General features: G+C 39.5%; 1 protein-coding gene across 1 annotated transcript in view; it reads left to right on the plus strand.

Annotated features, from left to right (window-relative positions):
• Positions 1-235: 235 nt before the first annotated feature.
• ush2a (Usher syndrome 2A (autosomal recessive, mild)) overlaps positions 236-25,738 on the plus strand; it is a 228,389-nt gene continuing 202,886 nt past the window's right edge. Inside the window, exons 1-4 of the mRNA XM_085395310.1 lie at positions 236-724; positions 1,261-1,475; positions 1,694-1,912; positions 6,723-6,888. Of these exons, the coding sequence (XP_085251436.1) occupies positions 251-724; positions 1,261-1,475; positions 1,694-1,912; positions 6,723-6,888 (1,074 nt within the window). The 5' untranslated portion in view covers positions 236-250. The remainder of the gene's footprint in view (positions 725-1,260; positions 1,476-1,693; positions 1,913-6,722; positions 6,889-25,738) is intronic.

The raw sequence follows: 25,738 nt of genomic DNA on the forward strand, positions 1-25,738 counted from the left end.
TGGTTACGGTTTTTGTGTGCATGTGTGTGTGTGTATATGTGTGTGCCTGTGAGGGACAGTGTAACAGAGAGCTAAGAGTCATAGCTTCACCCCAGGAGCACTGGCCTGTAAAAAAATGTTACTGTTACCCTTAAAGCATGAAAGCATGACAGTCATCACTTATTCAAATCCTGCTAGAACTCTTCCAAAAGAAATCCAAATTCAGAAACATCTCTCTGCCTGCAGGAATGTTCCAAAGTCCAGACCTGAGATGCTGGATCCCTCGGAGAAACTGATTCTGGAATGTTGTGGAGCGAAAGGCCTGAGATGGACTGAAGAGAAGGGAGACTGGAAAACAGAGGCAGGGGCGAAGGGAGACAATGTGCAAAGGGAAAGGCAAACATGGGGCATAGGACACAACAAATGGAGAATGAACGGAGGTAGAGAATCACTTCGTAAGTTATGTAATGACAGCAAGTGGGGAAATAGAAATGATATGCACAGAAGTTGGAAGGACAAGACAGATGCCTCTGGGATGTTGTCAGTTGCAGAAAAAGAGGGCGAAATTGCACAAAGGGAGAGGGAAAATAATCTCTGGCCTATCTTTCTGTGGCTGTTGTCCCTGAAGAACATCAGTGAACAAAAGATGAAAAGGCAGAACATCATGAGGATGAGGTGGCGTCATATTCTTTTCTGGTTACCTCTCCTCTTCCTCAGCCTCTGTCCAAAACCTGCTTCTTCACAGGTAAGAGCTGCTTAAAGATTATCATTTCTGATTCAGATGCTGTTTAGAAGTCAGGCTAGGGTTACCCTAACCCATTAATAATAGTTCTGTCCAGGTAAGTTGAGGCACTGCTGCAGTGAGTCAAAATAAATCTGAAGAAAAAAAATTATTACATCATTATTAATTTCATCATGTAAACCTATGCTTTTTCCACATTTGTATCTCAAAACATCTTCAGATACATCATTTGCAAAGAGTACATTTTCCAGTTGAACTAATTCAAATAATATGCCTATATATTTTAATTATTTTGCTTGTAAAGGTCTTAATCTTGATAAATACATCACATGCAATTGTAAGAGTTTTCTATACAAAGTTTTTTGTGTTACATTGTGATTGATATTGTTATTATTTCTTTGAAGTAGATTCAAATACAGTATATGGCCTTACAAGTTATTATTGTATCCAAATGTTTGTGGCTGCAGTCCCCAAAGCTACAAAAACATGGCAAGACACCAGGATTAAAGGGATTATCAGACTTTCTCAATCTTTCACAGGGACACTTCCCACGAATGGAGAACATTGCTGCCTTTAAACCCGTGTCGACCTCGCCGCCTCGTTACACCTGTGGCTTTCCAGAGCGGAGCAGCTACTGTCAGTCACCTTCTTCTCAGGCTGAACTGCTCACATGTTATCAGGCCTTCTGTGTCCAAGAGTGTCCCTATAGATCCTCCACGCCTCCGTATGCTCCGCTGCTGCTGGCTGCACACAGGTAGCTTCATTAAGTTCAGAGTAATGTCAGGTATTTTATTAGTTATTTTCTGTCAAAACCTTTAAGGCAAAGCAAAATGAATCAATTAAAAAAATAAAACAATTGACTTATTTATTAAATTGTGTTAATGACATTACAATCGGTGTCTTGCTAATAACTGCAAGTTATTTGGTTTCTTAGGGAGAACATACTGACATGCCTGCACTTCATTCCATCAGGGGTATCTGTGTAACTGAAGACACTAACGACACTCGTCCTGGTACTCAGAGAGAAGCTGGAACCTCTAACAGTTTCGATGGGATTTCTAGTGGATCCAGCAGTTTGTTGTTTCAGCCAGGCCAGGATGGGTGCCTGGTCACTCCCCCTTCACAGAAACTTGGAGCAATGGGTTCCCTCACCTTGGCATTGTGGATAAAACCAGGCTCTGCTAGGGAAATGTGAGTCTGAATTTTGTAAGCTGTAAGAATACAGTTGTCATTGCATAATTGGAGATAAGAATCCTTCTTTAAATCGAATCATCCACTGAGTACTGCTTTTGTTAAAATTGATTAATTATTAGTCTTATCATACAGTTCATTGTGCAGTACAAAATGTTTAGATGGCTTGACAGACAATGATTGTTTACTTCTTAACTCATAAGAAGCAAAAGACAGATGATAGCTGTGTGTGCATGTACATGGCAGCTATTTAATTGTGTGTGTGTGTGTGTGTGTGTGTTATCATATATGTTTTCTATTACTTGAGGTTTGGCTAATCTTTCAGTTGCATCATCCCTTCAAACCCTCTCCTTCTTCTGTAAAGTGCTGCAGTTCTGGTAGTTGTTGGAAACAAAAAAAAAAATTTAGCAAAATGCATTAGGTTTTGATTGAAATGTTTTCCGTTTGATTGAAAGCCATGTTTACAGTCAGCAAAGAAGCCAATTAAATCAGGTGGAAAAAAGGAATTGGAAAGGCTAGTTCATGAAAAAGAGAAGCCAATCAGATGAAATAGAGGCAGAACATGAGAAGATGGCGTGGCTGTTTTCTTGACAAATCCTATTTAAAAAAAACAAAACAAAAACCTAAATGGTGAAATTTGTTTTGGGAAAAACACCATCACCATTGCAGTAAGTCAGTAAAAGGACAGGTAGGTCTGTGCCCGATGTTCCCTTTGTATGATTGCAACAGGTGAAAAAGACTGAATATCTATTTGATCCAATTCAGGTTTTATTTAGATTGTTCCAAATAACAGCAACAGCCACCTCAAAGCACTTTATATTGTAAAGTAAAGATCCCAGACAATCAGACAACACCCTATGAGCAACCATTTGATTACAGTGGGAAGGAAAAACCTCCTTTTAAGAGGTAGAAACCTCCAGCAGAACCAGCCTCAAGGAGGGGTAGCCATCTGACGAGATTGGTTGGGGTTGAGGGGAGAAAGACAGGACAAAATACTAGGAATGGGTGAAACACACATGAATATTAAAATTTTATACAACCTCCTAGGACCTGGCGTCCACGTATGTGGACATCACATTTTGGGTTATTTAGACCAAAATACTCAATTTTTCTCTACAAGGGCCTGATATCCACTTACGAGGACATTATACTGCTACTGTTCTATCAAAATTTTAGACGAATACCCTCATTTGTGGCTCTTATTTTTCTTAAAAACAAAAATAAGGTAAAAAAAAAAAATCTGGTAATTCTTTGTTTTTACATTCATCAGGCCCCAATATGCCCAAATATCAAAGAAAAATTAAAAATGCATGTAGTGGAAGAGTTCGGGTCTTAGGAGGATAATGTATTTAAATATAGTCAATTATTAGTACTGGGTCTCAAATACTGTTATATAGCATCAGAGTAGTGCTACACTATCCTGTTGTAGCGATGACATATAAACCACTCCTTCTAGACCACTGTGAAGTTTAGTCAAAATGTATATATATGATGATAGTATGACATTAAATATGATTTACAAATATTTACATGAAAGAGAAAGCCCTGTGATATCGATCCAATAACAAGGAGCAGGTCAGGTCTGGTGAGATCAGTATAACCATCAGGAAACAATTAGCTGTCATGTCACAGATATGTTGTGTGTAAGAGACAGTGGATGAGAGTGTGCTGGTATGTTCCAGGCAAGGGTAGCGTGGTGCAGAGTTACACACTCTCAGATCAGCTTGCAATCACATACACATGCACACACTCACATAGACAAGGCGCTTGCCCACACTCAAAGAGGTCAGCTGGCTTTACTCCGCAACCCTATCTCTTCCTACATACAGCAACACTTAAGGCAGGTGATTTGAACAACATGGCATGTCAAGAAATTGAAAGTAAGCTAAAAAAAAAAATACATAATGCCTTTGTTTAAATTCAAAAATTTAGCTGATAAAGCAGGACTAAATTGATTTGGCAGTGAGCTGTTTTTACACTGTCAGACTAGGGATGGACAGCTTAAAATAAAAGTATCAAACTAAATTCAGCTTCAGTTGCAGAGAAACCATCTTATCTTAACTGTAAAAATGTAGTGTCTGCATTAACCACAGGTTAACAAAATTATGTTATGCTAGTAGTGGAAAATGCAGCCTTGAGTTGATGGGCTCGGTCTCACGTTTGTAGTGTTCAAATGCATCTGACACTCAGGTAATGTCAAAGCAATAAAAAGCTTTACATAACTTTATTATATAACTACAGTAGTATTCAAAAGACTTGTAATATTAATTTATCTCATCAAGAAACATAAAATGATCTGGTGAAGTGTCATTATATTGTTTTTTTAATATGATCAGGAACAGTTTGCACCATTTTCACAAACAAGGACAGGTTTCCTGTTTTGTGGATTACTTGGAAATTTTGAGTGAGCTGTTAAGAATATTTGGAGATTTCCAGACATACTGCATTCACTTATTCAGCAGTGTACCAAAAAGATAAGTGTGACCAGGATCTTTACACTAGTGATAGCTCTGAAGGAGCTTTAGTCTAACACCAGACAGGCTACATACATGTTGTACAAACTCTGTGGATGTTCAGTTAAATGTCAGTGTCTGTTAAGTTTAACTCAGATGGAGAATCATTCAGAGATCAAATCTCTCCTTTAAATTTCACGCTGTGATTTTTGTTTGTGAAGTTGTCTGTCTCAGGATTCAAATGACAGACAAGTCTTGTCTTGGTCTGTGGAACATGACACCTGTATGGCTGAATGCAACTGAATGGAAGTAATATCTCCCCCCCTTCACTCACTCTTTCTCTCTCCGTTGCTCTCTTTCTGCTGCTGTCGTTGGCTATCATTCTTTTGTAGTAGAGATGATCATGGCTGCCATCAAAGAAGCCAGATGAAAGGAGGTCTCTATCCTCACCTCTGTCCATCTTTCCTCACCCCACTCTCTGTGTCCCTCCCCCTCTTTGTGATTTCACATCCCTCCCCTCTGAACAATGAACAGACCCAGCCACCTGTTCTTCCAGACGATGGTTTTTACAACACTGTGGCTTTGCTTTATAGAAACAGATTATGGTGATAGTAGTAGCAGTGTGTATGTTGAGTATTGTGATGTACAGTTAGGTACATAGGTATTTGGACAGCGATGCTTTTTTTTCCTCCTCTCTGCATACTACCAAAGTGGATTTTAAGTCCAGCAATAAAGATGTGATTAAAATTCAAACTTTCAACTTCAACAAAATGTTGTAATAACTATTCAGGAATTCAACCATTTTTAGACAAACAAAAGGGCTGGACAAGTTGTAAAGATAAGGATTGTTTGTAGTACTTGAAAATCCTAGAAGTGTGGTACTAACTTGGCTATTGTAGAGTGTTTCTATGTCTTGAGAAACTCTTGGTTTGCTTTTGCAGTATGCCTACTTTTATTATCCATTTGCACTACAAATTGCTGTCCAATCGGTTTTGCAGCAGTTGGCTGAATCTGAGCCCTGCACACCTCAGAATTCATGCTGCTACTTCTTTCAACAGTCACATCCTCAATAAAGAACAGTGATCCAGTTCTACTGGCAGCTATACATTTGACATGTAGTTGATAAGATACTCCTAAACTAATGTAATGTTATCTGTCTGAGATTTTTTTCTCACTAGGTGTTTTTTTTTTTTCTTTCAGCTTATTGACACTGACCTCAACTTTTCTTTGGACCTCATATTGAGAGCTTTAGTCAATTGCTACCAAATACAAGTTCCATCCTTAGAAATTCACTCCAGAACTTTTATCTGTTTAATTTGTCATTGAATTATGAGTCATGTGGACATGAAGTGGACATGAAATTGACATAAAACTGGTTGTCGGTTACTTGTCAAATTATTTTACCTCTGATAATAGGGGCCATGTATTTAAAATATTTGTATTTTGTTTTTGTTAAAACTCCTTCAATTAAAGCTGAAAATATGCACTCCAGATATCTGGATTGTCTTTATTAAAATTCACTGTGGTGGTCAAATGAGAAAATTACAAAATTGTCTTGTTATCCAATAAACCAATAGGTTGACAGTCTAAAAATTGCTTAATTTTAAGTAAGCATATAGCTTTAAAACAAAGAAGCAAACATTTTTTACTGGTTTTCTGAAATGTGTGTATTTTTTTCCCCACATATATCATTCTTAATATCAGACTGCTGCTCACATAAAATTAAGTTGGACTCTGTGATGTTAAGGTCAATATGTATGGCCAGTAATAATTGCATACCTTCCTTAATAGACACTTTTATGTGTGTGTTAAAGGAAAAGTACTTGAAATAATTTCTGACTCGTGTTGTACTTATAGCAATTTACCTATTGGTGTTTTTTTTTTTATATTTGTTTTCTTTAGCCTGTCTTTCTATCTTTCTCTCCACAGAGACTCACTTTTATACCTACGTGCTTGTACAGACATACATTCAAATGCTCTTTTTCTCTTGCATGTACCTAACTGTGATTTATAGGGTTTCCTGCTCTGGGTTCATAAAAGCCATGATTTCCCATAAAATGTCAGTGATGGTGGTTAATATGACACGTAGAGAGTGTGTGCGTCTGCGCCTCAGCGTAGCAGCGGAAACCTTACAGTCATGTAAAATATTGATATTCCATGTGAAAATGTCAGAATGAGAGACTGTGTGTAGTGTTGCTCAGCTTCATGGGTGTTAGAGTCCATTCTTCCCTTTGTTTCCTGAGGTGAAGCTTTAAAATTCTTACTGCTAAATATTCATGTGAACCTTTTTGGACTGTCAACTGATGCAGACATAATTGAATCCTTTATTGTTTATGTGTGTTTTTTGTTTCTCTCAGGATGCTCCTGGAGAAAAGTTCAGAGCAGCGGCTGTTTTTTTCTCTGACTGTGTCTGGGGAAGCTATCATTCTGCGATATGGTCAGTCCAACAATCAGACTTCTATGAACAGCTTTAGAACAGAGGGCAGACTAGGACTGGAGAGCTGGACACATCTTGTTTTGCAGGTGAGTAATACATAGTTTAAGTATCCCCATGGTGAGTCGTGTTAAAGATGCTATGGTTGGACACTGTCAGAGGTACATGAATTTGATCGTGTATATTTACACCCAGCCCGCTTGTAATCATTCTACCATGAGTTTTGTTTGTAGCTGCAGTACTTAGGGCTGTGAAAGCGGAATTGTCTCTTTTTATTATAATCTGATTTTCTCTGTCATCCTCTGTGTCTGTTTTACTCTTTCATTCTCTGTCCATCTTTTTCTCATCCACTCTGTGAGCTGGTGGTAATTATACTGGAAAACATCTGTTTTGGAACAGCTGCTGGGGCCAGGGGCATACACATTACTTCAGACACACAGACACAAATGCTTTCCTTACACTTTCAACACAATATTTCAAAAGTCTATGGCCTGAATGAAAACAAAAGCAAACAAGCAAACAAAAAACAAAGCTGCTGAATTTTAGTTACTTAAGTTATTTGGGACTTTTTTCCGTGATTTGTACAATATAACAAAGAAAGTACAGTCTTGCCTATACAACTGTATCATTTTTATTTTACTTAAATATTTTTCTAATTGTTGATTCTTTTAATATTTTTTTTAGATAGCAGTACTTTAGTGCATGTGCTTTTGTACATAAAATTTGATGTATTGGTTGATAATTCTTAACTAAATACATTTGTCTAATTAAGTTATCAATATTTTTTCCCAGCTAAACTTGGCATCTATCGGTACAATTCAAGTGAACTTGTGAGTTTCTCAATGCAGTGCCTTTTTCTGTCTAAATATTTTACATATATATGTACTGTGTGTTTTCTTTGGGTTTCTTTGGTTTTATTCATTTTTATTTCTTTTTTCCACACTATGAGTTGATGTAAGTTTTATATGAAGTAGAAATTTTAGGAAACATTCAGTAAGAAATACAAGGTGGTCTGGACAAAATGAGGCTTTCATTAGCACTGATCACACTAAAATGGCAGGTAGTGAAGTGGAGAGAGTTTTGAGGCCCCAAATGGATCCCTATGTGTGTTGATGTGAGTGTTTCTGGTCCGTTGAAGGGTATCATTTTACAGATTACTCCACTGGACAATCTCTCTCTTTCAGGATCTCTGAATAACACTAAGGCTAGTGTAGGGGGAAAATATGGTTAACATGGTAAGCCTTAAATTCTTGAAACCTAAGTTGTATTTTTTTTCTGTAAAAACAGAACAAAACACAAATTTTAACAGGCATTAGTAGAATTTATCCTGTTAGCAATATGATCTGAAATTTAGCTGTTGAGTACAGCTGGCATACATTTTAGGCAATCCAGGAAAACATCTTCAGACATCAGATAAAGGCCTCAGATGTCTGACCATAAACAAAAAAGCATAACTTTTCCCATCAAACCTCCCATCAGACCTTTGACAAAACAGCATCAGACTAAAAACGGAAAAAAAACGCATCAGGCGATATAGTCTCAGAAAAAATGCATCAGACTAAAGGGTCTCAGAAAAATCAGCACCAGATTAAAAAGGTCTCAGAAAAAGCGACATTGGACTAAAAGGTCTCAGAAAAAAAGGGCATCAGACTAAATAGGTCCCAGAAAAAATGGCATTGGACTAAAGGTTCCATGCTTCTGACTAAAAGGTCTCAGTCAAAACGACATCAGGTTAAAAGGGCTCAAAAAATGGCATCAGATGATATGGTCTCAGAAAAAAACGCCATCAGACTAAAAGGCTTCAGAAAAACCACATCAGACGACACAGTCTCAGAAAAAAGTGAGAAGCTTCCTGCCAGCCAAATTATTTTCCAAGTGATCAGTGTGCGAGACTGGCAGAACATGGCTGTGTCCAAATTCAGGGGCTGCTTCCTTCAAAAGCCACATTTGAAGACCGATTATGTCAGAGTGAAATGATGAAAGCTGTCCAGTGTCATCCAAATGTGGCCAACAAATGCGTCCTACTTTCCTCAGTTTTGGAGGATGGGTCGCACTTATGCTTCGTCCTCCCTATACCAGGATTCATTGCAAATCAAGGTTGAAGGAATTTTTGGGGAAAAATGGTGGATGGTCAAACGAAGTGGTCCAGAAATAAACTTTTAAAAGTAAGTGCTGAGTTTTATCGCCCTCAAATATTCAGCGGAACAATTGTGAGTATAACAAAGACTCACTTTCGGCCAAGTTATGTGACATTACTGATATTGCCACTAAATGTGGGTTAGGTCCTCCATGATTTGGTTGGTTGGTCAGTTAGTTTGTTAAGTTAGTTTCTGGCCAAGCTGAGTCTGTTTGGCGATGTGAAGCCAAATGTACTTAAAGGTTTTGGGAAAAAATGAGCAGACAGTTCACTTTTGACCTGTGGATTTTGTTAAGGAAACAGACAGACTTAACCATGACATGCGGAAGTCATAGTTACATGAGCTCTCATCTTGTAATGAGCAACTGATAATAAGACAGACAGTAAATGGATAAGTCCTCATTTTGTTTCTGCTGTTTTTGGCATGCTTATATTATACAACCTGAGACCGTTACCTTTCTTATAAAGCCCAAGATATCTGCAGGATTCTGTCCTGTTTCCCCTTTTTTAGTTTTTTTTTTCTCTCTGATATATAAAATATTTCCATGTAATTCTAAGAGAAAATTGTGTTTTGATCTGATAGTTAACAGATATTTAACAAAGTTATCTGATTTTGTTGTTAAGTGGCATGGTTAATTTCCTTCCGCAAGTATTCAGAGTCAGGAGAGACTGAAAAACCCACCAGTGAGAGGTGATGAGACAGAGGCTTTCCACCCCTGATGAAACAGCCGGAAAATTCAGCAATGCGAGGAAGATGATGAGGAAGAGGAGCCAGCAGCAGCTCAGAGAAGATGAGAACAAATAGCGGTTCTCTGTAGTTTAGAAAATGGTGGAATCATTTAAAAGAAATTCTAGATGTTTGTTTCTTGTTTGCAGAGGTATCGCCAACACAAAATATAACAGCTTCATTCAGGGAATGACAAAAATAAATTTGTGATGAATCACTGATGTTTTTCCTGCAGGAAAGGACAGGGGAAAGAAGGAAAAATAAAGGCAAGCACAGACAACTTTGACAATGCTTTGATGTATCCAGAATATATTTAGTTAAAAAATGTTCTTAACGAAGTGGGATTGTGTTGGTTTTAGTGGAAAACGTATGCAGCTGACTTAAATAAAATATTCAAAAGAATTGCAAAAAGTTGTTTTTGCAGTTCTTGTCATGAAGTTGTCTAAGTATTTTATAAGGATGTCATGTGTCTGTATCCTCTCTCCTATTAGACCCTATTACCCAAAAAACATCAGCCTGTTTTAATGCTCTTATATCTTTAAAATCTTAAGAAAATTATGATATTGGAACTTTTCATCCAGTATAAGAATATTTACTACATCAGTTTACATTTCATTTTATTTGAAATCTACAAAAGGATCAAATCTTTTTAGTCTACTTTTAGCTGTTACTGTGATATTGCCCTTTAATATAACTAAGTAAAGCTTTCAGACAGTCATACAGGTATAAAGTAATATGAAATAGAAATAAATGCCTTAAATTTGAACTAAAATGTAATATTTGAGACAACAGAGTTAAATTCCACCACTGATAACTTTTTAATGTATAAAAGTATATATAATATAACATAAGACCTATTATATTTGTATCGTCAAAATGAAAAGAGACTAGTTTCATGAGCTACTCTAGAAAACTAGTTTACTAGCTAAAGTTAACATTACTGTTGGCTAAAGGGACTCAGGCCATGGCTGTGGCGTTCTAACATACACCTCTGATGAAACATCACAATTTTCTCCAATAAAAGTAAAATAAATTGCATAAAATAAAGACTTTCTCTATTTCGGTCGTCCACGGCTGTAGCTGCTACTGTCGCGGTTGCTAGGCAACAGGAGGTGCATTGTAGGCTTGGTTAGACCGTCTAATTTAACAGTCAGCTAGTCTTCGCAGGTCCTTCCTTTGCATTACCCGGCCTACTTAGACCAGTCCTTTGAAGGATGCAGGCCCTGACCTGATAACAGCGTCACCTGCTGGAAGCTTCTCTCTGAGGCACTTTTATCAGTAGCATAAACTCAGCCACTTACAACATCTCGAAACACCTTGCTACCATCCTAGCACCTCTTGTGGGGAACACCCCACATCACATCAAGAACTACACCGACTTCACCGACAAGGTCCAGAAACCTACCCTGGACCCAGATGAAACCATGGTGTCCTTTGATGTAGTCTCCCTCTTCACTTGCATACCTACCACGGAGGCAGTGGACACTGTCAGAAAACGACTACAAGAAGACGGCTCCTTGGAAGACAGGACCAACTTCACACCCGATCAGATTTGCACACTGTTAGACCTCTGCCTTACCACTACATATTTCAAATACAACGAGGGTTTCTACAGACAAAAACATGGCTGTGCCATGGGCTCCTCCGTGTCACCTCTTTTAAAGGGAGAGTACCCAGCCATTGGTACAGATATGTAGACAACACCTGGGTCAAAATCAAAACACGAGAAGTGGAATCTTTCACTGTGCACATTAACGCCGTGGATAAAAGCATCAAGTTCACCAGGGAAGACACAAAGGACAACTGTTTGCCCTTCCTGGACTGCGCTGTGCACATTGAAGAGAATGGCAACCTCAACATTGAAGTTTACCGGAAGCCCACAAACACGGACCAGTACCTCCTCTTTGACTCCCATCACCCTCTGGAACACAAACTTGGGGTAATCAGGACCCTACACCACCACCCTACACCCTCTAAGCCTGAAGGGAAAAAGAAGGAACACACACATGTAAAGGAAGCACTTAAAACATGCGGCTATCCTAATTGGGCGTTTATAAAGTCAGCAAAGAGGCACGGAAAAGAAGATCAGACACTAGCGAGGGAGGATAAGAAAGACAGACGCAACAACATTTTCATCCCCTATGTAGCTGGTGTATCAGAGAAACTCAGGAGAGTTTTTCTCCAAGCATGACATCCCGGTGCATTTCAGACCCAGCAACACACTCAGACAAAAACTGGTTCACCCGAAAGACAAAACTCCTAAACACAAACTTAACAACGTGGTGTATGCTGTACAGTGCAGCGAGGAATGCCCAGATCTCTACATCGGAGAGACCAAACAGCCACTTCACAAGCGCATGGCACAACGTAGAAGAGCCACCTCCACGGGACAAGACTCAGCAGTTCATCTGCATCTTAAGGACAAAGGTCACTCTTTCGAGGATGCCAATGTTCACATTTTGGACAGAGAGGACAAATGGTTTGAAAGAGGAGTGAAAGAAGCCATCTATGTCCACTGTGAGCGACCATCTTTGAACAGAGGCGGTGGTTTACGACACCAACTGTCTGCCATCTATAAGCCAGTTTGGAGATCCCTTCCCAGACGCCTTAACGACCACTCACATCCTGGGCCATCTGACCTCAGGAAATCACATGATAGGGTGGGGCCAGGTTTCACAATGACCTCACCAGAAACCCGGGCTGATTGTGACCCACACCCGCTTTCACACCTTGGCTCATGTGATTAGGTAGAGGATCATCAGGGGGTCCTTTGTCCCTCTTTGGGGGGAAACTCCCACTGGGTTTAAATCTGGGACTCTCCACCATTTGACCTTAGAACTGAAGAAGCTTCTTGGATGAGAGGTGAAACGTCTTCAAGCAACTCAAAGAAGTCCAGACGCTTTTCTTTCCAAGCTCCTTAGACTACGATGACCTGGATGACTGAGAACCTTCACAGACACATTTTATCGGAGACATTTTAGTCTGATGCCATTTGTTCTAAGACCATATTGTCTGATAATGTTTTGTCAAAAGTCTGATGGGTTTTTCAATGGAACATTATGCTTTTTTGTTTATGGTCTGACAATGTTTTCCTGAGACTTGAGGATTTCCTAAAATGTACACTTTAATATATGCAGCTCCATATATCTCTTGGCAGTGTTCAGATGGTTTCCCCCAAGGATTTGTGTCTTCTCCCAGGAAGGCAAATGTGTAAACCACAATTCTATGCCATAAGACACCATACAGTAACTGTTAACAATGGAGAAAAATCTACCGTGGTCACCTTTCTATGTAAACTCAGCACTTCGAGCCTAGATTTTACTGTAAATGAGCGCACGCCGAAAAATGCTGAAAAGGGTTTTATGATGAAGCACATGGCAGGTATAATGAGGTTGTATCTAAAGTAAACACAAATGGCTTAAAATATAAAAGTGGAGGGGACCATGTACAGCTTAAAGTATTAGACAATAAAACAGGATAATACTCAAAAGTCCAGTCTCCAGTTTCAAATAAAATTATAAAAGATTTAACACTAGAAACGGCAAAGGGGTTACTTGGACTCCTTTGGTATTTAAAAATTATGCAACTTTGTTAAAAGAAAATCCATCATCTCATATTTCATGACTTTTCCTAAATTGGTTTTATTCATCATATGGTGAGTATTGGGGTGTATGGGATAAAAAGAAAAAAAATATGACCATTTATGCCTAGAAGTGCTGAAGAAATCGTTTTGACCCTCATACAAATCAGTGTAAAATCCTGTGCTCAACAGTTACTGTGCCTCATATGCATCTTTTGATATGAAGGTTGCTACAGTTTTATTCAGAGCAAGCTATATGTAAATGATGATTGAATAAAGAGAACTGTAGTTGGATAAAAGATAAATAATTATTGTAATGGTGAATAAGTCGGGAATGGGATATTGAACTGGTGTGCAGTTGAGGAAGGTGGATTACTGGATGCAGAAGCTGTGCTGAAATTATTGTCTAACTGAGAGCAGACTGCAGATACCAGTTTATTTTCAGATTCTAAAATATATTTTATTTTTTCAAATCTATAATGAAATAATCTGAGTCATTTGTTAAGCCCAGAATTGTTTTAGATGCTAATAAAATGTTTTGGAATTTTGTTTATTGATGACCTTGCTTTTCATATTTTTAAAAAGATATATCTAAAATTTTCTTTGTTAATACCATGTGTTCTCAAAACACAGTAAAATAAGTTCCATAATAACTAAAGTGGATGAGTGCTTTAAAGTGAGCTAACAGTGTCAAATGTAACTACATTAATGAATGTACATTAATAGCACCTTCGTTTTGCATTTAAATGGTTGGGAAACCAGGAGTTCTGAGTACGTTATCCATAAATGTGCACTGCTTTAAAATGAAAATCATTGTGTCTAGCCTGAAAATTTGACTTGACAGTCTAGTTTACAAGCTTGCTGACTGGTGTTGATGGAACAGTACTTTGGCAGTCTAACATGTTGTTGGCTAAATGTAGTTTTGCTGATGGCTCAGTTGGTTGCTAGCGTGTGTACAGGATGCCTGCCTCTGGGGGTACAGTTGTCATATATGCCTTTGTACAGTATGCTTTATATGTTTGTTGCATATTAGTGTAGGCATGGGAGAGTACAGTAATTTACTAAAAGTGTGTTACGTTGGTGCCCCTTGAAGGTGTTTCAAAACTTTGTATGCGTTTGTTTTTGTGAATTCTCTGTGAATCAGTCTGCCTTTTGTTTAATGGTATGGTGATGTGATCTGCTTTGACCATTCAGAAGAATAACATAATCATACTTGACACTTAAACACCATTCGCATACCCCTGTTCTCCTGCACACACATACACTTATCTACTGGCTTGCTACACAGACACATACTCACAATTCAGCGGTAATTTGTAACAGTCTGTCAGCTACAATACAGATATTACCCTATGAAGGAACTCTGTAATTTAGAAACCTTTCTTATTCACATATAGTGCACGCACACACACACACACACACACACACACACACACACACACACACACACACACACACACACACACACACACACACACGTCATCTGTCGGTTTGTAAAGATCAAAACACCAAAAAAGACAGTCAAAAGGGATGCGGGTTTCCAAGCGCCAGGAGCAATTCACACACACACACACACACACACACACAGGGGTGCCAGGAGCAAGGTGCTGTAGGGATGCTGGTGCTCCCTAGGTAGTTGTCTTATCTGATTATGGTAACGATGTAGAGAATAGCGGAGGAAAATGTTGCCTGGGGGAGGGAGGGAATGACAGAGGAAGAGAAATGGGGGAAGCGGGGATGTGGCTCAGTGTAGTTAAGTGATAGCTGTAAAGTCAGTCTATCATTGGACTCACCTTTCAGTGACTTTTTGCAGGATATACTAATAATTGATAGTTGTCCATAGAAAAGCATCTGCTCTACAGCTGTGGATGAAGAGTTCAGTACAACTAGTCTCACACTGACTGATCTGTGTATAAGAATAATTTGGTGTGGTTGGTCTTTTGTGTCACAATGTCAAACTTAAATGAATTATTAGAGTCATGGAGCTCTTTACTTTTTTTTTTTCTTTACTTTTACTTACTCTTTTGTGCAAATAAATTATGTCAGTCTTGAGGTGGATCTACTATAGGAACTGAGATCTTGAGAAAATGCACTTGTTTTCAAAATCTGGAAATGTTACTCGTGCACCATAAATTGTGTTTTTTGTTTACTGAGTTATCGCTGTTGCTTGTTACGTCTGTGTTAGGAAGTCTGCAAGTGTTATCTTTATATGATAAAATGTTGTTATATTGATGACACAGTTTTTAATTGCTTCTACTCAGACACAGGTTCTGTTGTAGCTTCAGAGTGCTTTCATGTTTTTCAGCAATCTCTGCATGGTCTAAGCTTACGTTAAGTAAGAACAAAGTCAGCTGAGTTTGGAAATCCGGGGAAGTGGCTTTTAAAACCCACTGAATTTGTTCTAAGCAAAGTCTTTCCTTTTAACCTCTCTTTAAAGAGCTTGTTAAAGAGCTAAAGCCTAAATTTGCGTCCTCTATGGAGAGGCTTTCTTATGCTGCATTTCTGTTTATGATTGATAGAAATTAGGGCATTTTGTACATGAATGCATCATCTTGGGATCCAAAGAACATAAGCACTGTTTATCAAGGTGCAATAACATTAATTAGGAACACAAAGGCATTCAGTAATTAATCCACAGTGTATGCTTGGGTTGGTTGGCCTTATTTATGAATTGTCAGTTTCACCACCATATCTCTTTCAGTGTGTTTTATTCTTGTAGAAAGCTCTGTTCACATGGAGAGAGAAAACTGCTCATCACACCTACAGATTCATATTGTGGTGAGCAATGGTGAGTGGTGGGACATATTTCAACAATGAATAGTTGCAACAACAAAAAAAGGATCTGATTCTGCCCTGATACTACCGATCTGTCCAAAGTGTACCCCACCTCACGCCCTATGGTAGCCCTATGGTAGCCCTATGGTAGCCCTATGGCACCGAACCCCCCTCAACCCTGATAAGCAGAAGAAAATGAATGGATGGGTTGATGGATCTGATTCTTTATGTAGACATTAAAAGTAAATGTTTACAGAGAAAATAATACATAGCAATTATTTATCTTTTAATCCTTTTGGCCTGTAGCACCTTAGCCTTACTGGGCTTACTTGGATTGTTTTGGAATTTACATTGTCTGTAGGTTGATTTGGGTTGCAAGAGAGAAAACGATTTTTAAAAATGCTTTTAGACAATTAACCTTCCTTAATCTGAACAAATGCTAAATGAATGATTGAAGTTCACCAAATTTATGTCCCAGTGTCATAAGTCGTGTGGGAAATTCAGTAGTAGCTGAGCATGATGAAGAAGAATTGTGAGATAAATCAGATACCAATAATATTAAAATTGTGAACTCTTGTCCTTCCTCGCATGGACAACCAGTCACACTGGAAACTTTCATTTCTTGCTATTAAATATAGTAATATATGAAAGTAGAGGATGCACACATTGGCTCAACATATACTTAGAGAGTCCCAGCCATAAAGACAGAGAAAAAAAGTGGGGAAACTGACAAGTTAAGTATGTGTCTGGGTGTCATTCTAAGTTAAGGCCCAGTCAGGATTACAAGGACACACATGCAGACACACATCTGTATCAATGTATTTATTGGAGGGAAAGAACTAGTTGTTCCCATTGCTCTCCAATTTATTCTAAGGACTGTGACAGCTCATCTGTTTCACTAATCTGCTCTTAGACACTTTGGCTGCTAAAACTTCTACTGCATGTCATAATACCCTTAATGAATGTTTTCATGCGCAATTAGACTCTGGCCTGTGTCTTTGTGTGTATATGGACTGGTGTAGACTTGGCAGAGAGCTGCTATTTTGAACTAACTCGCCTGATAACACCACAGTCTTTGGAAACACCCACCTTTATTACCTACACCAAGGAGGTTATGCTTTTGGTAGCGTTTGCATGCACGTCTTTCTTTCTGTAAATGTGATAGTGTGAAAAATCTTAAATGAATTCTGATAAAAGTTCGGTTCATGTAACAATCTATTAAAATTTGGCCTACATCCACCAAGGTCTGCAAGATTAACTTAATTATTTATTGATCAACAGTTGACAGCCTTATAACTTTGAAATTATGATTTTTACAAGTGTTGCGTGTATTGTCAACATATAGAAAGTATCATGTCACACGATACTTTAAAGTAATGTGCAATTTTTGTACATTGCACTTTATGTAGTCCTGTGTTGTCTACTATATGTCATATGTAGCAGTATGGTCTTGGAGGAAGGTTGTCTCGTTTCTGTGGGGGGGACACAATAAACCTTTGGTCAATATATTGCTATATATATTTTTAGAATGAATAGAATTTCTCCTTTTAAACATCTGATAGTACAGGACTTTGGGCAAAATCTGCTGTTTGTTTAAATCTGACTTAATACAAAAATCCTTTATAATGTTAGTTAATATTATGCGCTTAAAATAAATGTAGAAGTTATGACATGTTATCTATATGTTATCTATATGACATGAAGAAGGCCTTACATGTCATATAGATACAAGCAGATTCACCACACTCTGTCCAATTTGCTTCTCCTGGTTTTGGTTTTGTCTCTGTACCACCTAGAATGGCAGAGAAAGATAGAGATGCGCACTGAAGGTTACTTTGTGTTAGTTTATACTTTGCATAAGCATACACTATGTGTACATGCAAGGGAGCGTTTTATGCACCCTTTTGTATGCTCTCTGCATGTGTTTGTGTGCACCAGATTACATGCATTTATGTGTGCTTGTCTGTATGTGTGTGAAGGTGAGGCAAGGTTGTTATGCAGGGGTGAAGTGGACACCTCTATGGTAGCCCTCTGCCTGCTGGCACTGGAGGCAAAAGGGCACAAGACTGGCATCAATTACATAGAGAGAAAGGTGTGTGTGTGCATGCCCATTGTAGATTTTTTTTAGCCTGAAATTAATTAATTAATTTAACATCAGTGGTTTAAGTTAGTGTGTAGTGTGGTCCAGCTTAGTGGTGAGAGCAAGGCATTAATAGAAGCAGGGTTAGAGGTTTCATTCCCATTGGAGCTTGGAGATATGAGAGCTAAAAATGCATCCGGCTAGAGTTCTGCAAGGTGCTTTAGATTTAAAAAAGAAAAGAAAAAGCTTTTCAACCTTGTTAGAGTAAAAGGAGCTGTTTGTTTAATTCGGTTTTATTTAATTCAGGTTTATCGGTATAGCGCCAAATCACAACAATAGTCAAAGTATTCTTTACTGTAAGGTAAAGACCCAACAGTATTCTGGAGAAAACCTTAACAATCAAGCAACCTCCTATTAGAAAGCTCTTTGCAATGGTGAGAAGGAAAAACTCCCTTTTAACAGTTAGAAACCTCCAGCAGAACGAGGCTCAGAGAGGGGCAGCTATCTGCTATGATTATCTTCAACTTTCTTACATTTTAGTGTGGTTCTGTATCTGCCCTCTTGCACCATCATCTAGGTGTCACAAGTAGCAGGGAGAGGAAGCAGTTAGTAGAGGTTTATTCCCAATAAGAGAAATGTGTTGGAGAAATTTCAAGCTCAACATGGCCCAAACTTAACCTGGTCACAATTCACTGGTGCATCCATGGCTTCTCAGCGAAAACAAGAATATCTTCTTTATTTAGTCTCTAACTGGGCTAAATATAAACAAGGAAGAATTTATTAATTTCTTTTTTTAAAATTTTGATAAAACAAGAAAAAACTACATTGAACAGACCATTTTGAGGAAAAAATTTATTTGATTTGTCTCATTTCAGCATCTCTCCATTTTTTACAGAGTAAATTCTCAGTATGTTCTCGTGAATGTTTTTTGTTAAAGGGATCCACTTTGCTTTTTGCTCTGAAAGAAAAAGTCTGAGAATTATGGTCTTTATTAAAAGGTTGGTGTGTCACCCTCTCTCTCTTTTTTCCTCTTTGTCTTTTTTTTTTACCAGAAGATAATTTTCTTTTCCTCCCTTTCTCTTCTCTCTTGCTACCTCATCTATCTCTCATTCTCTCCCCCTTTCATTGTCTTCCCTCTCCACCTTCTTTGCCCTTCCCTCTTTCCCTCTCATTTTACTCACGCACAGTCTCTCCCTCTCTCACTCTCCATCTCCCTGGGGACAATTTTCTTTTCTTAAATAAACTGTCATAGCTAGTGTTAAAATATGGGCCTTACATGGGGTGAGCGCGGCAAGGCAAAGGCATGGGGCCCTGGGATGGTATAAAACATGGATAATATGCTGTGAGAGGTAATTGTATCTTTTAGCGCTGAGATGAGTAGAACAAATGTGTCTCCTCCCCATCTTTTCTCTCTCTCTCTCTCTCTTTTCCTTCTCTCCTTCTTTTCCTATCTCTTCCTTTACACACTTCAGCCGTGCTAATATGATAGAGAGAATATTGGCCGTACATCAGAGCTGCTAACAGTTCATAGTGAGTAAGGGCAAGCATAGAGGGGGGATGTGGGACTAAAGAGGGTGGGAGAGGATTGGAGAGTGAATAACAAGGAGAGGGAGGGTGATAACAGAAGAGACGGACTGAGAGAAATGGAGAGAGGAAAGGTGAAAATGTGCCTGAAGATGCAAAAGTGACATGCTGATGACACACAAAGTCAAAATCCACTTACTGATTTCACGTTGCTTGTTTTGCGTGTGAAGGGTGAGAACAGGGATAGCTTGGAATATGGAATTAATCAGTTTCCAAAATATTAAGTTAAGAAAGAGATCTGAGAGCATCTAGTCACACAACACCATGACAAGGCCTCGGTCCCTTTGGTTCAAATGAAAACTTGAACACCTACTGTCTTAAGCTTAATTGTAAGTTAGCCAGCTGGATCCAATCAAGTAATCAGATTTTGATTAAATGAGCTCTTAGGAGCTCTCGCTTCTGCAGAGAGACACCTCTGGCTGCTATCTCCATATCATATATAGAATCAATACATTTTCATGGTAATGTGAAAACATTACTTTGAATTTGACAATTTTAAAGTCACCTTTGGTGGAGGTTTTTTTTTTTTTTCCAATTTTGTCTTCTTCTTCTTAGTCTTTGTTGACCTGACCCAACTGCTCTTCCTCTCTGTGCCCCTATTTTTTTTTTGTCCTTTTTATCTCATGTCTTTTACATGATGCTCAACTGTAGAATTTTGACAGCACCCAAGCATTACGTTATATTGAACTTGATTCTGTTTAACTGATGGTGACTCAAAACCATCATCCAGCATCATTAGTTTTAACCATTTAAAAACTATTACTATTACTAGGCTGTGTAAATAAGACTGAGCTATAAATAGTAATAGTTATATATTTTTTTCCTTTTATATTGACTTGAATCGCAGTATCTTATGCTAAATATCTTCACCACTGGAGTTACTGGGACTCCTACTTTTGCAACCATATTACATGTGCTCTAATCATGGCCATTACTCTTCCGTATTCACACCAGTTTATTTTATTCTTTGTAATTTTAGTTGCTTATTCCTTCCTTCCTTCCTTTTTTCCTTCTTAATATTAAGAATAATTTTGCCACATACATCTCCTTTCTGGTGATGCCTTTATATACTTTACAAAACATCTCCTGTTATGTGTCACTTATTCTCGCCTGCTACTTTTCTCTAGTCAACAACAGTATTGTTCTCTCATTCACTAAACTCTTCACTCCAAACTCATAATATCTCTTGTTATTTCTCTTTCTCTCATTTTGTTTTTTATGTCATTCTCACTGTCTTTATTCTTTATGTCTCTGTCTTTATTCTCCTCCTCCTCCCCCCCCCCCCCCCCCCCCCCCCATTGACAGCTTCACTGGCTGTGGAATGAGGTGTGTTATCAGTGAGTGGCATGTCAGTCAGTCACAGGGCAACATAGCCCAGAGGAGAGATGCAGGGGGAATAGAGCCTGGTGAAGTAGGATGTGTGGGGGCTGTGGCAGGAAGTCAGGGATTAGAGGAGGTAGAAAGAAGAGGATGAGGTATAAGAGGAGGAGACAGTGAAGCATAAGCTAAGCAACATGATTGGATTGTCCAAGAAACAAAAAGAAAAGCCAGGAGAGTATAATTCAAGTGAGCAGGGTGGAGAGATCAGGGTAAAAAGTAAAGATTTAAGGTATAAAGAATGATGAGAGCAAAAGAGTTGATGGGAGGGAAGTGTAAAATGTGGGAGAGGGGTAAGGTGGGATTCTGTGTGAGAAAGGTCAAACAGTAACAGTGCAGTGTATATAAACTAGTGTCTGTGAAAAACTTGCATTCAAACACCCATGTGCTCATGTGTACTATCACGCTCAGCTCTGCATAAAGCTTAGCATTCCTCTAGTTGTTAATAGAATAATCTGACAGCAGTAAAATAGATTTCTCTCTTAAAATACTTTCTTTTTTGAATCATCATACTTTTTATGCTATGCCCTACCTTTGACCCTAAGCATCTTAGGGCATCAAATACATGTTAGCATCAAATACATGTTCTTTTTTATAATAACAAATATATATATAAGCTATGGTAAGGAAGGGCTGCTGACCTGAAAGATAGGATAATGGTGAAGCTGGAAACCTAGACTCTCTGTAGCCGATTACCAAGACTATGTGAAGTACCCTCTGAAGGTCTACTAAAAGATGTGAATGCAGCAATACTTAAAACCCCTACTGTGACCATCCCCCAAACCAACCAGCTGATCTATACACAGCAGCAGTCCTCACAGAGATGTTTGGCTGTAAGATGAACAGCCACAAGGAGCAGTGTCCTACATGGAGAAGGAGACTAGAGGCTAAGGTAGCACAGAGGGAAATCAGCCAACTATCGGAGCTACAGAAAGGTGCGATGAAGAAGGTGCCTAAGAAGTACAGTAAGCTGCCCATATCTGAGGCCTTGGAAACTGCCAAGGAAAGACTCACAGCCTTAGCCAGCCAATTGAAAAGGTATACCAAAGAGATAGAAAGCAGGAGAATAAACTAGCTGTACTTTGCTGAACCATCTAGGGTGTACTCTCAGTGGCAGGGGAACAACATGAGAACAGCCCCACCAAGGCTGGAGATGGAGTAATACTAGAAGAGCATCTGGAAAAATGATGCAACCCATAACTGCAATGCTCAGTGCTAGCTAGTGGAGCTAGGAGCAGACCACAGCAACCTCCTTGAACATGGCCCAGTATCCATCACAGTGGCAAACATCCAAGAAAGGGTCCCAGGTATAGATAATTGGACAGCACCAGGCCCAACAGGATTCACACCTATTGGCTGAAGAAACTGACTGCACTCCATGAGCATCTGGCAGCACAAATGAACCAGCTGCTAATCAACGAGAGACACCCAGAATGGCTAACTGACAGCCAGACAGTCCTGATCCGCAAGGATCCCCAGAAGGGAGTGGGCCCATCCAACTACTGGCCAGTAACCTGCCTCATACCACATGGAAGCTCCTGTCAGGCATCATAGCGGCTAAGATGAACAGGCACATGGGTCAATACACGAGTAGGGCAAGTAACTGGAATTGGCAAGAATAACAGAGGGGCAAAATACCAGCTACTGGTAGACAGAGCAGTCGCTCGAGATTGCAAGAGCACCACCAACCTGTTCACTGTCTGGATTGACTATAAGAAATCCTATGACTTAATGCCCCTCACGTGGATGGAATGCCTAGAACTATACAAGATCAACAGGACCCTAATAACTTTCATCAAAAACTCAATAGGGATGTGACAAACAACACTAGAGGCCAACTTCAAGCGAATTGTACCATCAAGTGCAGGATCTACCAAGAAGATGCTCTGTCTCCACTGCTCTTCTGTACAGGCCTGAATCCCTTCAGTGAGAGCATTTGCAAGACTACGGATACCTACTACAGAATGGAGCATTTGTCAACCACCTCCTCTATATGGGTGCCATCAAGCAGTATGCCAGAAGTGAACGAGACATGGATTCATTCATCCACACAACTAGGGTATATAGCAATGACATCAGAATGTCATTTGGACTGGAGAAGTATAATTGGATGGTAACAAAGAGAGGGAAGGCCGTCAGAACTGAGGGGAATGAACTACCAGAAGGGAACATTGCAGATATCAAGGATAGCTACAAATACCTGAAAATCCCACAGGTAAATAGGAATGATGAAGAAGCCACTAGTGAATCCACAACCACCAAATACCTGCAGAGGGTCAGGCATGTCCTGAAGAGTCAGCTGAATGGGAAGAACAAGATCTACCCCCTGATCAGGTATCCTGCTGAATACAGAAGGAGATAGAAGCCACCAACATCAAGACAATAAAGCTCCTGACCATGCATGGAGGGTATAGCCCCAAATCCAGCACCCTGAGACTGTATGCTAAGCAACAGGTCGGAGGTTGAGTATTAGTGAGTGTCAGAACCACTGTCCAGGATGAGACAACGAATATCCATGATTACATCAGGAAGATGGCCACAACTGACCATGTGCTTAGTGGATACCTGAGGCAGACGAACCCTGAGAAAGAAGAAGAGCAAGGAGAAGAACCCTCGTGGAAGGATAGGCCCCTTTACGGTTTGTACCACCGGCAGATAGAAGAAGTGTCTGACATTCAGAAATCCTACCAGTAGCTGGACAAAGCTGGACTGAAAGACAGCACAGAGGCACTAATCATGGCAGCACAGATACAAGCTCTCGGCACAAGATTGTTAGAGGCTGGGGTCTGTCCCACCAGGCAAAATCCCAGGTGCAGGCTGTGTAAAGATGCACCTGAGGCAATCCAGCACATAACAGTAGGGTACAAGATAGTAGCAGGCAAAGCATACATGGAACGCCATAACCAAGTGGCCGGAACATCTGTGCCAAGTAGTGATAGATATAGCTATACTGATGGATAGCAACATGAGGAAGAATAAACAGGGGAAGCTTGAAAAATACCAAGGCCTGAGAGAAGAACTTGAGAACATGTGGAGGGTGAAGGCAATAGTGGTCCCAGTGGTAATTGGAGCACTTGGTGCAGTGACCCCCAAGCTAGACGAGAGGCTCTAGCAGATCCTAGGGCAACATCTGAGATCTCTGTCCAAAAGAGTACAGTCCTAGGAGGGTATAATAGATTTCAAAATTCTGCCGTTTTGCTCATGGTTTCTGTATCATGATGAGCTAAACCTTTAATCTGTGACAGCTGTCTATTTGTAACACCATTTTGAGTATGGTAGACCATACTCAAAATAGTAGACCTTCTAAGCTACAGCCATGGGGTGGCAGAGCAGGTCAGCCACTAATCAGAAGGTCGGTGGTTCGATCCCAGGCTGCCTCCTGGCTGCATGCCAAATATCCTTGGGCAAGATACTAACCCCATGTTTGCCTACTGGTGGTGGTCAGAGGGCCCGATGGCGCCAGTGTCCGGCAACCTCGCCTCTGTCAGTGTGCCCCAGGGCAGCTGTGGCTACAGTGTGTGAATGTGTGTGTGAATGGGTGAATGACTGAATGTAGTGTAAAGCACTTTGGGGTCCTTAGGGACTAGAAAAGCGCTATACAAATGCAGGCCATTTATATAATCATCTAAAAATGTAAAGTTTATATAAAATTAAGGAAATTTGTCTTTCGTTTATTATTTTTGTTTAACAATGCTTCTTGGCAATAAATCCTATACCATTTGAAAGCCTGTTTATTTTCCCCCTAAATGGTGTCACATTTGTAAGGAAAATACATTTGTGGGTTGACCAGCAGAGCTGAGCGTGTGGGTTGCACCGATGAAAACTACCAATGCCAAACATCTTATTTTGTTGTTGGCTTCTGGTACCCCAAGTGATGAAAATCAGTTGCCTTATTAGTGCTGTTCAGCAATGAATCCATATTGTGCCTATGACAGTTGGATCGTAGGATCAAAGTGTGGAGAAGACCCTGATTGCTCCACTGATAGGGTACCAAGCTTGGTGGAGGCAATGTGGTGGTGTTGGACAGAATCTACCTCACTGGAAAAACAGGCGTTGTCATCATTGGAGGCATTGGAGATATCAAGATGAAATTCTTCAATCAGTGACAGTCCCATATCTCCAAAGTCTTGACCTCAACCCTAGTGAGCACTTGTGGGGTCAGCTTGGGTGTGCTGTTTGTGCCAGAGTGATGGTTCTTCTACATGCTGCTGAGGCCCCCGTATGTTAAATTTCCGATATGTCTTTTTCCTCTGAGACATCTAGTCATCCAATCCAGTGACACCAAAATAGCAGAATAGGCTGTTTGGCATTGGCAGAGAAGAGTTGACAAGTTGTTTTTTTTTACTCAACTCTGTTGCTCATTGTACACATGCATTTTCCTTACATATGTGGCACCACTTAAGGGAAAAATAAACAGGCTTTCAAGTGGTAAAAGATTTATTTCCAAGAAGCATTAATGACAAATACAGCACCAAGAGAATGACAAATACAGCATTAAATATGGAATATGTGCAGTGTATATATTTCAAAGGGACATGTTTCAATACATTGCTGATAATTTTACATTAAAACAGGGGTTTTAAACTTTTTTTATCATGCCTCCCACCTGCACCCCCTGCAGAAATTGAACCATACCAGAAAAGAAAGAAAGAAATAGCAGGTTAAACAGGTAATATCAC

The sequence above is a fragment of the Rhamphochromis longiceps genome, linkage group LG1, assembly GCF_057381845.1.
Source record: "Rhamphochromis longiceps isolate RC_006_pf linkage group LG1, R_longiceps_female_GT1.1, whole genome shotgun sequence".
Lineage (NCBI taxonomy): Eukaryota > Metazoa > Chordata > Actinopteri > Cichliformes > Cichlidae > Rhamphochromis > Rhamphochromis longiceps.